The sequence below is a fragment of the Microcebus murinus genome, chromosome 10 (assembly GCF_040939455.1).
Source record: "Microcebus murinus isolate Inina chromosome 10, M.murinus_Inina_mat1.0, whole genome shotgun sequence".
Classification (NCBI taxonomy): domain Eukaryota; kingdom Metazoa; phylum Chordata; class Mammalia; order Primates; family Cheirogaleidae; genus Microcebus; species Microcebus murinus.
Window position 1 is genome coordinate 61,007,182 of NC_134113.1, and position 16,313 is coordinate 61,023,494.

A 16,313-nucleotide genomic window follows, 5' to 3' on the forward strand; every position below is an offset into this window, starting at 1 on the left:
GTCAGCCTAGTTCACAGCAACCTCAAACTCCTGGGCTCAAGCGATCCTCCTGCCTCAGCCTCCCCAGTAGCTGGGACTACAGGCATGTGCCACCATGCCTGGCTTTTTTTCTATATACCTTAGTTGGCCAATTAATTTCTTTCAACTTAGAGTAGAGATGGGGTCTCACTCTTGCTCAGGCTGGTTTCGAACTCCTAACCTTGAGCAATCTGCCCGGCCTCCCAGAGAGCCAGGATTATAGGCGTGAGCCACTGCGCCCGGCCTATCACTGTATTATTGTTGAAGTCAAATAAAAATGAAGAGAGAAATCTCTAAATTTTTTTTTTTTTTTTGAGACAGAGTCTCCCCGTTGCCTAGGCTCGAGAGCAGTGGTATCATTTAAGCTCACTGCAACGTCAAACTCCTGGGCTCAAGCAATCCTCCTGCCTCAGCCTCCCAAGTAGCCGGGACTACTAGTGTGAGCCATAGTGCCCAGCTAATTTTTCTATATTTTTAGAGATGGGGTCTCTATTTTGCTCACACTGATCTCAAACTACTGGCTTCAAGCAATCTTTCCACCTCAGCTTGCCAAAGTGCTAGGATTACAGGTGTCCACTATACCTGGTCCTAAATCTCTTAGTTTAATGTTATTTGGGAAGAAAGAAGTGCAATTTGGGGCATTCATAGGCTGGGTGGTATTTGGTATGTCCAAACAACAGAAGTTCGAGGTTTTATAAAAGAGGAGAAAAGTTATGTATTGCTCTTTGGGAAAGTTGATTGGCATTAGTATTGTGATAGCAGTAGGCAAAATTAGTCCCAGAGTTGTAGCAGATTATCTCAGAAGCTATAGATAAACTGGTTTATGTTACTGTAAGCAGTTCAGCAGTCAGGCTTGCAGAGAATTACACAGATTCTTGGAGAAATGTTTTGTACCCTAAGTCCTTTCCCCTGCTCGTTTCTCCGTTTTAAATTAGGTATGACAAGAATGACCCAATTTGTATGACCAAATTTCCTAACAGATCTATCTTGGAAACAAAGTTGAACTGCAAAGCAATTTGCAGGAAGATACGTATTGTATAATTAGTTTTGTCTAGAAAATTTTTGGCCAGGTGTGGTGGCTCACGCCTGTAATCCTAGTACTCTGGGAGACTGAGGCAGGTGGATTGCTTTAAGTCAGGAGTTCGAAACCAACCTGAGCAACAGCGAGACCCCGTCTCTACTATAAATAGAAAGAAATTAATTGGCCAACTAATATATATAGAAAAACTAGCTGGGCATGGTGGCACATGCCTGCAGTCCCAGCTACCAGACTGAGGCAGAAGGATCACTTGATACCAGGAGTTCGAGGTCGCTGTGAGCTAGGCAGACGCCAGGGCACTCTCACTCTAGCCTGGGCAACAAAGTGAGACTCTGTCTCAAAAAAAAAAAAGAGCAGATTAGTAACTTACTAGAACATTCACTTTTTGGTGGGGAAAGACCAAGCACTCAGTGAGTTCATCCAACAAGAAGCCATAACTTTATTAATGATAGAAACAGTACAAATTTCAAACCAAGCTGTGGTTACTCTTTTGAAACACCAAAAAAAGTCCTTGTTTTCAGATGGTTACATTGTTAATTCCTGTAAGAGAAAAAAGATAATCAGAGGTAGTTACAGGCAAATTTGGAGAATTCAGGTCACTAAAACCTAAGGCAACTCAGAATGGGCTTTGGAACAAGGCTTGGTCAGGGCAGAGGGGGTTAAAGAATAAAGGGTTGGACACTTACCATAATAGCATTTACAATATCATTACTGTTGTTCTTTAGGGCTCGGACTGCCTTTGCTCTCGACACATTTGCTTGTGACATGACCAATTCTATGTCTTTAACTTCCACACCTGTTTCATCAACCTGGAAGTGAGGGGAAAAAATGTAATAAATTAAAAAACTTCAACAGTTCTTTGGAACCAGAGTTTCTTGAATCTAGTTCTTAATTTAACTCAAAAATCATAACTCCATGCTGGGAGGCTGAGGTGGGCAGATCATTTGAGCTCAGGAGTTTGAAACCAGCCTCTGCAAGAGCGAGACCCCATCTTTACTAAAAAAAAAAAATAGAAATTAATTGGCCAACTAAAATATATAGAAAAAATTAGCCGGGCATGGTGGTGCACGCCTGTAGTCCCAGCTATTTGAGAGGCTGAGGCAGAAGGATCACTTGAGCCCAGGAGTTGGAGGTTGCTGTGAGCTAGGCTGCTACCATGGCACTCTAGCCCGGGCAACAGAGTGAGACTCTGTCTCAAAAAAATCACAACATCCTCCTGTTCTTTGAAGACTAAAAAGAAAAAAACAAAACAAACAAACAAAAAAACCAGGCCTGGCGTGGTGGCTCACGCCTGTAATCCTAGCACTCTGGGAGGCCAAGGCAGGCGGATTGCTTGAGGTCAGAAGTTTGAAACCAGCCTGAGCAAGAGCGAGACCCTGTCTCTACTATAAATAGAAAGAAATTAATTGGCCAACTAATATATATAGAAAACATTAGCCAGGCATGGTGGCGCATGCCTGTAGTCCCAGCTACTCGGGAGGCTGAGGCAGCAGGATTGCTTGAGCCCAGGAGTTTGAGGCTGCTGTGAGCTAGGCTGACGTCACGTCACGGCACTCACTCTAGCCTGGGCAACAAAGGGAGACTCTGTCTCAAAAAACAAACAAACAAAACAAAAACCAACAAAAGTATAGATTCTTATACTGCTTGCCAGAACAGTTTTGAAATGGTCTGAGGCCTTGTCCTGTTCCATCCAGAACAAGGTCATAGAAATTTTAGAAAATTAGTCAAATGGCATGGCTCACATGGTAATCCTAATCCTTAATCCTAACACTTTGGGAGGCTTAGGTGGAAGGACTGCTTGAGGCCAGGAGTGGAGACTAGTCTCAGCCACATAGCAAGACCCCGTCTCTACAAAAAACAAAAATTAACTGAGAGTAGTGGTGCACACATGTAGTCCTAGCTACTTGGCTACTTCCCAGCTATTGGCTGATGGAGGATGGCTTGAACCCAGGCATTTGAGGTTGCAGTGAGCTATGATGACGCCACTGTACTCTACCCAGGGTGATAGTGAGACCCCATCTCAAAAAAGAAAAATTCTGGACAATTGAAAAAAAATTTTCTGATATACCTCTTCCTCTTCACTCTCCTCTTGTACAGTTGGAGTCTGTGTGTTTTCTTGAATGTTTGAAACAGCTTCACCTTGAACCTTGAATTTCTCAGCAGCTGCTAGCTGTGCCTGCTGAGACAAATCCTCGATCTACAGGAGATAACACAGATTCACATCAGACTACAGTAATTGAAAAATAAATCATATGTATCTTCAAAATTCTCTAAACCACCCTAACAATATTTGTACCCCCATAATATGATAAAATAAACAAAACAAAACAAAAACAACAACAACAAAAAAACTCTAAACCTACTTCAGGTAACTTATATATAACTTCAAACTGCTTAATCAATACATGAAAGACATACATTTTAATAATAATAAAAAAAAATAAACTGCTTGTCCTTACACACATATATATCACAGTAGAAAGAGAAGTAGCCTAGGTCTAGAGCAGTGGTTCTCAACTGGGGGGAATATTGGGTCTCCCAGGGCACATGTGGTAATGTCTGGAGATTAATTTTTTGGCTATCACAAATGGATGCAATGCTGCTAAACCGTCCAAAATGCACAGAATAGCCCTTCCATAGAACTATCTGACCCAACATGTAAGTAGTTGTGAGGTTGACAAACACTGGTCTAGATCAACTTCCAAGAAAATTTGACTCACCTTGGCTTCTCCAAAAACTATGTAGGTATCTGAAGCTGGGCTCTTGTAGACATCTGGTTTTGTGATGACAAAGAGGATATTCTTAGATTTCCGGATAGTGACTCTAGTAACCCCTGTAACCTGTCGAAGACCCAGTTTGGACATAGCCTAAAGAACAGAAAAGATCAGGTTTTTCAACTTCTTTCTTTCTTTCTGTTTATTATTTATTTTTGAGACAGAGTCTTGCTTTGTTGCCAGGCTAGAGTGCCGTGGCGTCAGCCTAGCTCACAGCAACCTCAAACTCATGGGCTCAAGCAATCCTACTGCCTCAGCCTCGCAAGCGGCTGGGACTACAGGCATGTGGCACCATGCCCGGATAATTTTTTCTATATATATTAGTTGGCCAATTAATTTCTATTTATAGTAGAGATGGGGCCTCGCTCTTGCTCAGGTTGGTTTCGAACTCCTGAGCTCAAATGATCCGCCCGCCTTGGCCTCCCAGAGAGCTAGGATTACAGGTGTGAGCCACTGTGCCCGGACTTTCAACTTCTTTAGAAGCAGCTTCAAGAAGCAAGGAAGATAATATCACATTCAAAACAAAGCCTTTTTCAAGGCTAGGAAAAGTTTATATAAGAATAGAGAATCAGTTTTCAGGACTCCTGAGGTTTTGCCATAGTAATTTCTACTTTAACTAAACACAATTCTACTGCTACTGGAGTTCTACTACAGGTGTTCTACTCTCTGAAGCCACTTCACACAACCTTTAATCCTTGTTTGTAACTTAAAATCTTACCTTCCGTGCCTTCTTTTCACTCCGACTCTGTTTTGCTTTACTGACTGGTTCCTCGTCGATTTCAGCTGCTGCTGCCAGCTAACAAGATAAAAACAGCTATCAGTTACCTGGAACTTAGGATCTGGATATCAAAATCTCCATGTGGTTTTCCCTTTATGAGGGGGCAAAGTTCCAAATAGAAAAGTCAGCTCTGATCAACCTTGCTTCCTTGATGACCCAAGTACCAGTTAATAAGAGAATACCCACCTGTGCTTGTTGTGTGGTTGCTTGTGTGGAATCTTGTTCCTCAAGCTCTGGTACTGATTCATCACTGTCAGATTCTGTTCCTGACCCTAAGATGACAAACGTTTACTATTTTATAAGATTATAAGGAAGGAGTACACCTCACCATGGCTTGCCTGGACTAGAAGTCAATAACCTTATGCTAGACCTAACAAAGTTAATGTAAACCAACTGGCTTGTGTGAAGCCAGCTTAACAGCCCCAACCTTAGTCCCTAACTAGTGTGTACATATCTATTAAAAACCCAGCCCCAGAAATGAGTGGTAATCACTAGATATAGCTGATCAATTTACGTACTGTAACTGCTTTCTTTCCCTCAAGGTCTTCATTTCTTGGCAAAGGCAAACACCCCTGTAGCTCTAAATTTTACCCAATAGCCCAACCATACCAGAAAAGTTCTGCCATTAAGGTGTTTCTAGTAAGTGAAAAAAAAAAAAAAAAAAAATCACATTGTGGAGGTAGAATAGGTATGGCATTTCTCCTAATCCTTTAAACTGGGTTAGGGCCAAAAGCAGCTATGTACACCCATTGAGACTTATTTTCAAACCACTCACCCCAGCAATCTATAATTATAGCTGGAAGATTCTTGCTGTTGACTTATAGCTCTAATAGTCACTTTCTCTACTGGATACTGTCCTGTGACTGCCCCCATTTCTTCCAAACATAATTCATATATTTTACTTCCAAACATAATTCATATATTTTAAGTTTCCCTCAATTGAAAGGCCAAGCATCAATAAAGACTATCGAGAAAAAAGCAGCATATACCAGCACCATTCTCAGGCTAGGAAAAACAGGTCTCTACATTTTTAAGAAAAAGGAGTCCCTGGGCAACTGGTCATTACTACAAAGTAAAAAAGACAGACAAATAGCTCCAGATTCCCCAATATTTTAGCAAATTCCAGGCCCAGGGACAAGGTTAGTGATGTGGTAGGGATTAGAGAAAATTAAAGGTATGGCAGGTCTTGGTTTTCAATGTCAGATCAGTTAGGTAAAAAAGATGGCAGACCCAGAGTTTAGTCTGGGCCACCTTACACAGAATGATACACAAAGTACTATCTGAGGTGATGAAAACCAAGATTCAGTTTCATATTCCTAGAGCGTTTGCATGTAAAATTATCATTCTATGTTCTATGTCCAAACACAAGCAAGTACACTGGAGGAAGCGGCGCATCCTAGGGTTAGTACTGGTGGGTAGCCCCCAAGAGGGGTGTGGGCAACACACCATGCACACAGCAAACCAAGGCAAATACCCTTGTTGTTCTTCAGAACAGGCTGCTTGGCAGAGGGGGTTGGGGCAGGGATTCCAGCAGGTTTGGGGGTGGGCATGTTGACGAGGACCGACTGGAAAGGCACTCCCCCAGAGATTGGTTCCGGGGGAATCAGAGGCGGCAGCTCATCCTCATCAGCAGGGGCTAGGGGCTTAGAGGGTGATTCCAGCACCAGCCCAGGTGAGGACGGCAGGAATTGCTGTTTAGGAAGCAGAAGGGGATCTGGGATGGGAGTAAGAGGCAGAGAGACTGGTGGGGTGGATGCTGGAGAGACAGATGCTGATACACCTTTAGGAAGGACCTCTTCAGAGGCAGCTGCTGCCAGAGGGGTAGATGCCTTAGACTCAGGAGAAGCCAAGAGGCTCTTTGGGGAACGAAGAGAATCTTTGCCTTTCCCAGGAGAAACCGGGAGAGTTTTTGCAGGCTTTGAAGAACCTTTCTGAGCAGGGACTGTGAGTAGAGGGGCTGAAGCCACTGTGGAAAGGGGTCCTTTAGTACCATTCTTAGCTGAGGGATCTAGGCACACAGGAGGTGAAGTAGCAGAACTCTTCTTGGCCTGTGTACCTTTCTGAGTGGGAGCTGGGGCAACAAGTGCTTCTTTGACAGCTGTGGATCCCTTCTTTGCTGGAAGCCCTTTAGGTACTTGAGGGGCAACAGACTCAACAGTACATGTCACTGAAACTGGGGAGGTAGGGGAGTCTTTGGGGGAGGAAGCCGTCACAGGTGGGGAAGTAGGGGTCCCTTTGAGGACTGGAGTTGATGGAGTCTTTTGGAGGGAGAGAGGAGCCATAGCTGGAATAGGGGCCTCTTTGGGGGATGTGGAAACTGGGGTCCCTTTGGATGAGGGCAAAGTTATGTCTGAGGGAATGGGAGCCTCTTTGTGAGAGAGAGGAGTAAGGGCTGGGAAAGTGGGGGCCTCTTTGGATGAATTCTCTTTGGAGTAGGGAGTCATGGCTGGGAGAGTAGAGGCCCCTTTGGGGGCCAGAGTTGCTGGGGCCTCTTTGGAGAGAGGAGTCACTGCTGGAGGAGTGGTATCCCCTTTGCATGGAGCAGCTGAGGCTTCTTTGGGAGCTGGGGCCCTTTTGGGGGAGGAAGGAGTCACCATTGAGGGAGTGGGATCCCCATTGGAGGGGGATGCTGGGGCCTTTTTGGGGGAGGGAGGAGTCACCACTGGGGCAGTGGGATCCTCTTTCCAGGATGGGGTTGCTGTGTCTCCTTTGGGAGCTGGGGTCTTTTTGGGGGAGGCAGGAGTCATTGCTGGGGGATTGGGATCTCCTTTGGAGGAGGCGGTAGCTGGGCCTCCTTTGGGAGCTGGGGTTGCCGGGGCCTTTTTGGGGGAGGGAGGAGTCATTACTGGGGGAGTGGGATCCCCTTTGGAAGAGGGGGTTGCTTGGGCCTTTTTGGGGAAGGGAGGAGTCACCACTGACAGAGTAGGATCCCCTTTGAAGGATGGGGTAGCTGGGCCTCCTTTGGGAGCTGGGGTCTTTTTGGGGGAGGGAAGAGTCACTCCTGGGGGAGTGGGATCCCCTTTGGAGGATGGGGTAGCTGGGCATCCTTTGGGAGCTGGAGTTACTGGGGCCTCTTTGGGGGAGAGAGGAGTCACTGTTGGGGGAGTGGGATCCCCTTTGGAGGATGGGGTAGTTGGGCCTCCTTTGGATGCTGGGGCCTTTTGGGGGGAGCGTGTAGTCACTGCTAGAGGAGTGGGATCCCCTTTGGAGGATGAGCTGGCTGGGCCTCCTTTGGGAGCTGGGGTCTTTTTTGGGGAGGAAGGAATCACTCCTGAGGCAGTGGGATCCCCTTTTGAGGATGGAGTAGCTGGGGTTACTGGGGACTCTTTGGAGGAGGGAGGAGTCACTGCTGGGGGAGTGGGATCCCTTTTGGAGGCTGGGGCCTTTTTGGGGGAGGGTGTAGTCACTGCTGGGGTAGTGGGATCCCCTTTGGAGGATGGGGTTGCTGGGGCCTTTTTAAGGGAGGGAGGAGTCACTGCTGGGGGAGTGGGATCCCCTTTGGAAGATGGGATAGCTGGGACTCCTTTGGGAGCTGGGGTTTCTGGGGCCTTTTTGGGGGAGGGAGGAGTCACTGCTGGAGGAGTGGGATCCCCTTTGGATGTGGGAGCTGAGCCTCCTGGGGCCTTTTTGGGGGAGGGAGGAGTCACTGCTGGAGGAGTGGGATCCCCTTTGGATGTGGGAGCTGGGGTCTTTTTGGGGGAGGGAAGAGTCACTGCTGGAGGAGTGGCATCCCCTTTGGATGTGGGAGCTGAGCCTCCTTTGGGAGCTGGGGTCTTTTTGGGGGAGGGAAGAGTCATTGCTGGAGGAGTGGCATCCCCTTTGGATGTGGGAGCTGAGCCGCCTTTGGGAGCTGGGGTCTTTTTGGGGGAGGGAAGAGTCACTGCTGGAGGAGTGGCATCCCCTTTGGATGTAGGAGCTGAGCCTCCTTTGGGAGCTGGGGTCTTTTTGGGGGAGGGAGGAGTCACTGCTGGAGGAGTGGGATCATCTTTGGATGTGGGAGCTGAGCCTCCTGGGGCCTTTTTGGGGGAGGGAGGAGTCACTGCTGGAGGAGTAGGATCCCCTTTGGATGTGGGAGCTGAGCCTCCTTTGGGAGCTGGGGCCTTTTTGGGGGAGGGAGGAGTCACTGCTGGAGGAGTGGGATCATCTTTGGATGTGGGAGCTGAGCCTCCTGGGGCCTTTTTGGGGGAGGGAGGAGTCACTGCTGGAGGAGTGGGATCATCTTTGGATGTGGGAGCTGAGCCTCCTGGGGCCTTTTTGGGGGAGGGAGGAGTCACTGCTAGAGGAGTGGGATCCCCTTTGGATGTAGGAGCTGAGCCTCCTTTGGGAGCTGGGGTTGCTGGGGCCTTTTTAGGGGAGGGAGGAGTCACTGCTGGAGGAGTGGGATCCCCTTTGGATGTGGGAGCTGAGCTTCCTTTGGGAGCTGGGGTTGCTGGGGCTTTTTTGGGGGAAGGAGGAGTCACTGCTGGGGTAGTGGGATCTCCTTTGGAGGATAGGATAGCTGGGCCTCCTTTAGGAGCCGGGGTTGTTGGGGCCTTTTCTGGGGAGGGAGTCACTGTTGGGGAAGTGGGATCCCCTTTGGAGGATAGGGTAGCTGGATCTCCTTTGGGAGCTGGGGTTGCTGGGGCCTCTCTAGGGGAGGAAGGAGTCACTGCTAGGGAAGTGGGATCCCCTCTGGAGGATGGGGTAGCTGGGCCTCCTTTGGGAGCTGGGATTGCTGCGGCTTTTTTAAGGGAGGGAAGAGTCACCGCTGGGGGTGTCCAGGTCCCTTTAGGGGAAGAAGGAGTCACTGCTTGAGGAATTGGGGCCCCTAGAGCCTCTGTAGGGGAGGGTGTAGTTACAGCTGAAGAAGTAGGTGCCCCTTTAGAGGATGGGGTTGATGGGCCCTCTTTGTGGGATGGAGGTATCCCAACTGAGGGAGTGGGAATCTCTTTAGGGGATAGGGTTATGCCTTTGGGAGAGGAAGGAGTGGCCCCTTTGGGGGATGGGAGAGTGGGAGGATTTTTCTTGGTTGGTGAGCCTTTAGGGCCTTGAAAAGAAAGACTGGCCACTGGAAGAAAGGAAGCTTCAGTTGGATAAATAGGGGATGAGAGATTTCCAACAGAAGCATCAAGGATAGCAGAACTCTGTTTGGTTGGAGGTCTTTTAGCCTGAGGCACACTAATCCCTAAGGGAGATGGGGAGTCAGCTAGGTAAGTCAGGGTTCCTTTGGAAGATGCAGTAACAGAAGCACCAGAATCCTCAGTTGGGCATCCTTCAGGAGAGGAAGTGACAGATGCCAATGCTGAGATATGAAAAATATCATCAACTTTTTTTGCACCCGAAGGAGTCCCAGCTGGGGGAATACAAGGAGAGGGCACAGACTTGGGAATTTCAGGGGCCAGCGCCAAAGTAGCTGGAGTCACAGGGCAACTTTCAGAGGCTGTAGGAACCAAAGGTAAAGTAGTAGGGTTGAAAGTACCATTCTTAGCTAGGTGGTTCTTAGGCGCTAAAGAGACAGTTCCTTCTAGGATGCTGGCTGTAGTTGTAGGAGCCACCCCAGCAGGGTCAGCACTTTCCAAAGGAAAGGCAGTCATTGTTGTGGTAGTGAGAGAACTTTTGAGAAGCAAATTATCAGGATCTGGGCTTGCATAAGGATCTGTATCGATTATAGAGGTTGGAGATTTAACAACCTGGGGAGAAAGAGTAGCACTGACCAGCTTATCTATGGGGAGGGGCCCTGCAAGGCTTTCCTTTGCTAGGGTAGCTTCAAGAGAAAGAGACATCTCCAGAGATGATGATGAACTTTGGGGAGAGGGGAAATTTTCAGGGGCTGCCAGGGTCAATGGTGGTAGACTAGGGTCTTTCTTGGTAGGGAGTCCTGCCTGGGCTGGAAAAATAGAAGCTCCTATAGGAGAGCCAGGTACAGTTTGGAGATCTTTTTGTGTTGGGAATTTTACCAATACTGGAGTAGGGTGGTTTTTAAGGTCTTTAGGGTCTGGCAGAGGAGGAGAAACTGGTATCCCCAGAGTGGTTGCTACTTGAGTAGGAAGCTCTTTGGGCATCACAGGTGCCATAACCAGGGCAGCAGGGGAAGTTGGTTTTTTACTACGTATGAGACCTGATGAAACTGGAGGAGAGACACAAGTAGCTACCTCGAAGGGAATAGATGCTGCAGAAATTGTAGAGGGGTTAGTCATCTCAAGTGGGGTGGTTCCAACAGAAGAAATAGGAGTTTCTTTCAAGCCTGGACTTTTTGGAGAAACAGGAATCTGGGCCACCAAAGGCTGAGTAGTGTCATTAGGAGAGCCTTTGAGAGAGGCTGTAGGAGATAAAGAAGTGGCAGCTACATCTGGGGAACCAGAAGAGTTACAGGAGGTCATGTTAGTAATGGTGGAGAGGCCTTTGTCAACAGCCAGAGGAAAAGCTGGAGCCACCAATGGAAGAGCAGCCACAGCAGCAGGAACTACCTCATTTCTGGAGGGAAGGGGAGGAACTACAGATCTCTGAGGACAAGAGACCCCCATGTTAGAATGATCTACAGAAATGGTATTTACTGTAGGATCTGACAGAGCATTAGGAGCTGTCTGACTTAAAGGCTGGACAGGTGAACCAAAAGAACTTTGCTGTAAAGAGCCCAAAGTGGGAAAAACTGAGGTGATGTTGGGAGCCACAGTCTTTTGAGAAGAGGTCACCACAGGCATAGACTGGGCTGAAATAGATAAGGCAACAGGTGGATTAACAGGCCCCTTTAGGTTGAAGCTTCCTGGGTTTTGTGGAGAAGTAGGAGCTGAGGAAATGGGGATACCTTTGATCTGAGGGGAAGTGATGGCTAGGGAAGTGGTAGGTGGTGGTGTCTGAGGATAGGAGGCTATTCCAGATTGTACAGAGGCCAAGGGGGTTATAAGGTGGGAAGGAACCGCACACACTCTACCTGGAGGACTTGGGATACCTTCTGGATTAGGGACTACCTGAGAGGGAACTTGAATAGAAGTCTGTTCTGAGAGAACAGTGGGAGCTGACAGAGATATCACTGACCCTGACTCAGCTACAGCTGAAGGAGGTGAAGTAAGCAGGTTAGGTGGAAAAGCAGAACTCTTTTGAACTGAGTGGGGAGCCAAGGCAACTAGAGCTAAGGGAGCTGAAGAGGAATGGGTCCCTTTCAGAGGTGGAGCTATCATGGGAGAGGCCAGAGCTAAGGCAGCTGGGGAGATGGGAGGCCCTATTAGGTTTGGTAGGAAAGTTGGGGTGTCAGAGGCATTTCCCAAAGGCAGGGCTGATCCAGAGGATGACTGGGGAAAAGGAATTTCAAAATGGGTTGAGGCAATAGTAGAGGGGGAAGGAAATGGGGAAGGCTGGTTAGCAGTTGCCAGAGGGCATTGTTGGGGGGCCAGGGAGCAAGGAGAGGGAAGGGTAGGTAGAGGCTGCCCTAAGGCAGCAGTGACATTCAAGGCTGAAGACATGGGAAGCATAGCTGGAGGAGAAAAACAAAAAAGAAGATAAAGAAGGGAAGGGGAAAAAATATTGAGTTATATGGCCCAGCTTGGTACACATGCCTCACAGGAAACACTGGAGTTTTAAATCTGAGAATAAAGTCACCACACAGGATTAGACAAAGGTGACAGGCAATACCAACAACCTTCCCCAGACATTTTTCAGCGGTCCAGTGAAAAGACATCCCTCTCCCATGCTCCCCAAGTTCTACCAAAACAAACCAACTATTTTAGGGTAGGGAGAACAGTATAAGAGCAGCCTATCTCTAAATAGGGATCACAGGCTCTACAGTGAGTTGGACACAATATGCTTCCTATCCTTTCCCAGTTGTGCCCTACCTTTGCCTCCCAAAACGGACCCCATTCCCAAGTCTTTCTCACAGCAAATGCAATTACCACTAGAACAGCTATGCTACCCCATCCATCCCACAGATCATGCACTAACTGAAACAGATACTGAAAACTGGAACAAGGAAGGTAGTCAGCAGTGATAATGATGAGGAATCTGAGCTGACTGAAAAAAACAAGTTTTTTTCAGGCTTCTACTAACTACATTATAAAAAATCTGACTCTTAGAATAAAGTTTTAAGAAGGGGTTACGTGGCACAATTCAGTTTTTCCTAAAGTTGTAACTCTTCAGAATTTAACACTAAGTATTAAGTACTAAGTCACTTAGCCTCCTTGTACCTCACCAAAGTTTATTTATTCAACAAAACAAAACCACAAAAGGGTCAGACCCAATAGTCTCTACAGACCTTCCTAGGTAATGTTAGACATTAATCCAGCATGAATTAGAACTCCAGGGAGAAAGCTTAGTCACAAGGGTAGTGACTGAATCATGAAACTGTAACCCAACTTGTTAAACCAGACTGTGGTTATATTTTGGAAGCAGAGAATTGGAGTGGAGAGAGTAATACATTGAATCCCCAACTCCCTAATCTAGATAAGTATTTCATTCTGTCAAAATAGACCAATATTTGGCACTACAGTAAAAGATTTTCTGAATGATGAAAACAACACCACGTCTGTCATTCAGGAGCTAACACAGCATTAGATCAACAAATGCTCAATGCCTGCAAGGGAGTGTTTAAGGAAAAAAAAAAAAAAAAGAAAGCCCATAGCATCCAAATTTACCATTCACTCAAAAATAATTTTGAAGTTTTTATAGTATCCTGCTATTGAAAAGACAGGTGGGCCAGGCATGATGGCTCACGCCTGTAATCCTAGCACTCTGGGAGGCCCAGTAGGGAGGATCGCTTAAGGTCAGGAGTTTGAAACCAGCCTGAGCTACTCAGGAGGCTGAGGCAGCGGGATTGCTTCAGCCCAGGAGTTTGAGGTTGTTGTGAGCTAGGCTGACGCCATGGCACTCACTCTAGGCTGGGCAACAAAGCAAGACTCTGTCTCCAAAAAAAAAAAAAAATTAGTCAGGCATGGTGGCACATTCCTGTAGTCTCAGCTACTGGGGAGGCTGAGGCAGGAGGACTGCTTAAGACCAGGTGCTTGAGGTTGAGCTAGGCTGATGCCATGGAACTTGAGCCCAGGCAACAAAGTGAGACTGTCTCAAAAAAAAAAAAAAAAAGAAAAAGAAAAAGACAAGACAAGACAGGTGGTTCAACCAGTTTTTCCTGGACAGTTGGTATGCCAAAGTCTTACAATTACAGAACAAGCACTTTCAAACACATTAGTCAGAATTTAAAACATGGAATATGTTTTTCTTCTGACTGGACCTCAAGATGGGATAAGGCTTAAATTACTTGATTTGGCACCATAACCAATTTCCTGAGCTAGCTTCTACATTCATTCAAACAGACTATTTAATTATAGTTACAGACAAAATCCTGAGTATTTATCACAAGTACTCCCTTGATATACAAACTCAGACTATTTAGAAATACATTAAACAGCATCAAGGATTGCCTGATAAGTAAATGGCATTAGTTTTGAAGCCTGAATCAAATTTTCCCAGATTAATCTAAATTCTATGCTCCATATTTGCAAAATTGTTCAATGACACAATCTCTAAAATCTTGTTTAGCACTAAACTTATAGGATCTTTAGAGACCAGTCCCTTTTTCCTTTCCTCAAACCCTGTATTTCAAGGATTTAATTTTGCTTAAACCACAGCTTAGAGGGCCCCCTCCTTTGTCTTTGCTAGCAGCTGTATTAATCCCTTCAGCTGCTAAAATCTGACAGGTGGGAAAGGAGACTTTAATGGTTTCAAGTATAAACAGTTCTATTTTAACTCCAAAAGGGGACAGAAATTGCCTTTAAGTAACAAGTGTAATTAAAAAAAAAATTACCATTCAAAAAAAGGTGAGGATGGAGATTACAGCCTGAAGATTCCCTTCATTTAGCTCTGCATAACTGACTCAGAAAGACTATCTCTTTGAAATTTTTTCACTACCTCCTAAGTTTTCTACTGAGATATGTTTTAATCAGAATTCAAAACTTACTTCACGCTACATTCTATTCCCATTAATTTCAACGCCTAAGATCAAAGGAAGGATTTATTTCAATCCTGGGTTCCAGACAATTATGTAAGCACTATTCCAGCACATTAGAAATATCTCAGCTCCAACCCTTAAAACTTAACTGACGGAGGTGGACCTGGGGCTCAGTAGGACACATTTACCACCAGCACACATCCCATCCAGACATGTGATCAAGGCACAATGCCAAGCTCTCCTATCTAAAACCTTGATGCAACTCGCTGGCTGGAACTTCACAAATGCTCAGGTCTCCTTGGCCTGTCTGTGTGTCATCCAGTTCCAATAGGTAAGAATCACTGAACCCCTTCCTTGCTCAGTTTTCCTACATGAGGTGGGGGTTCCACAGCAGAGCTTCTTTGGAGGCAGTAGGCATAACACAAAAAACAGGCTAGGGAGCTCTTAATGTCCATGAACCTTAAAAATATAGCTTTTATCCCATCCCCGTAAATAAGTTCCTTTGAAATAGTAGTTAATTTTATGGTCTACCCTTCCTGGTAAGCTGCAACTCCATACTCTTTAAGGAGAGATAAATTTAAAAGGAAGAGTGTATTTCCCCTTCGTCACTTTATCCACCAAACGGCCTTAGGCTCAATATTAATTAAGGCAAGGGGGCCAGGGGAACCTACCTGTCTCAGCCTGAGGCTGTGGCAACTCCTGCTCTGTAGCAGGGACGGTTTCTGTGGCTTCACCGGGCATTTCTGAAGGGAATAAAAAGGAGGCCTGAATTGGCTGGGATGCATTCACTTGCTCAATCCAGAGTTAAGTATTTCTAAAAATTCTGCGGAGGACTGTTAAGAAAAAATCAAGAGGCTGTCTGGGGACAACCCTCCCCAAATAACCTGGGTATAGGTAAATAGGACGTGACCCTGAAATCTCTACCACGCGAATCATCTCTTACCAAGCCTCTTCACTCGGCAGCGAGCGACTCCTCTAGTGCCCAAGATTCGTTTTCTTCACACTCCAAATCCCACAAGGCCAGCAATAAACCACTCCGTTCTCAACTCAAGGAGGATCTCAGTCTGGCTCCCGACCATGGGAGACTTTAAACGCTACCTAACCCGCCACCCCTCCTAACATTCACGTTGCCTGTGCTGGGGCCTCCAGGACTACCGTCTGATGACTTCTGGGAGCCGGGGGTGGGGGAGAAGGGTGCATTCAGTACCAATACTTGCTTGTCACAATTAGAACAGGGATGGGGTTCTAAGGGTGTGACCTCTTAATTTCCGCATCTCGTGAAGCCATTTCCAAAAGCAGACGCACTCCGCTTCCGCACTCCCCCAACACTGTAATTGTCCTGTCTCTTCAGGCTTGGATTCCTGGCCAGGCCAGCAGCCCTTCTGCCCTGCCTTTGCCAAGATACCAATCGCAGACCCCATTTTGTCCGGAGACCTAAGGGCGACTGAGAACCCTGTGGTCCCATAAGGCCTCCAACTCTCTTTAACTCTCAATCCCCAGGGCGGTTTAGCTCGAAAGAAAGGCGGATGGCTGCGGATAGAAAGCAGAGGCGCAGAAACAACTTACTGTGCAAGGAACGCGGAACCAAGATGGCGGCAGAAAGAGAGCGAGCGAGAGCGTGACCCACGCCTGTTGCAGAAGGAAGCCTGGCCAGGAGGGGGCGGGACTAGGATCCGATTCCGGGTCAAGAGCTGCCTGGAGCCACTTCCTTTAACGAATGACCAGTCCAGCTGTTCTCAGTGCGGGGGTGGTGACGAGTCTAAATAAGGGTAAGAATTTAGAACAGGACGC

The 16,313-nt window shown here is 46.9% G+C and overlaps 3 protein-coding genes across 3 annotated transcripts in view; all 3 read right to left on the bottom strand.

The window, feature by feature from the left end:
- The window catches only part of ATP5F1B (ATP synthase F1 subunit beta), a 247,805-nt gene that overhangs the window by 60,675 nt on the left and 170,817 nt on the right, over window positions 1–16,313 (bottom strand). The gene's annotated exons all lie outside the window — the stretch shown is intronic.
- On the bottom strand, window positions 1,473–16,163 carry LOC105865541 (nascent polypeptide associated complex subunit alpha). The gene is made up of 8 exons (XM_012754203.3): window positions 16,089–16,163; window positions 15,194–15,265; window positions 4,796–4,881; window positions 4,550–4,627; window positions 3,778–3,924; window positions 3,126–3,254; window positions 1,744–1,866; window positions 1,473–1,597 (listed from the first exon to the last, which is right to left on the bottom strand). The coding sequence occupies exons 2-8, from the start codon at window positions 15,261–15,263 to the stop codon at window positions 1,583–1,585; spliced, it is 648 nt and encodes a 215-aa protein (XP_012609657.1). The 5' UTR covers window positions 15,264–15,265; window positions 16,089–16,163; the 3' UTR covers window positions 1,473–1,582.
- Window positions 4,893–15,187, bottom strand: LOC142873375 (uncharacterized). Its single transcript, XM_076007370.1, has one exon. The coding sequence runs from the start codon at window positions 12,055–12,057 to the stop codon at window positions 5,962–5,964; it is 6,096 nt and encodes a 2,031-aa protein (XP_075863485.1). The 5' UTR covers window positions 12,058–15,187; the 3' UTR covers window positions 4,893–5,961.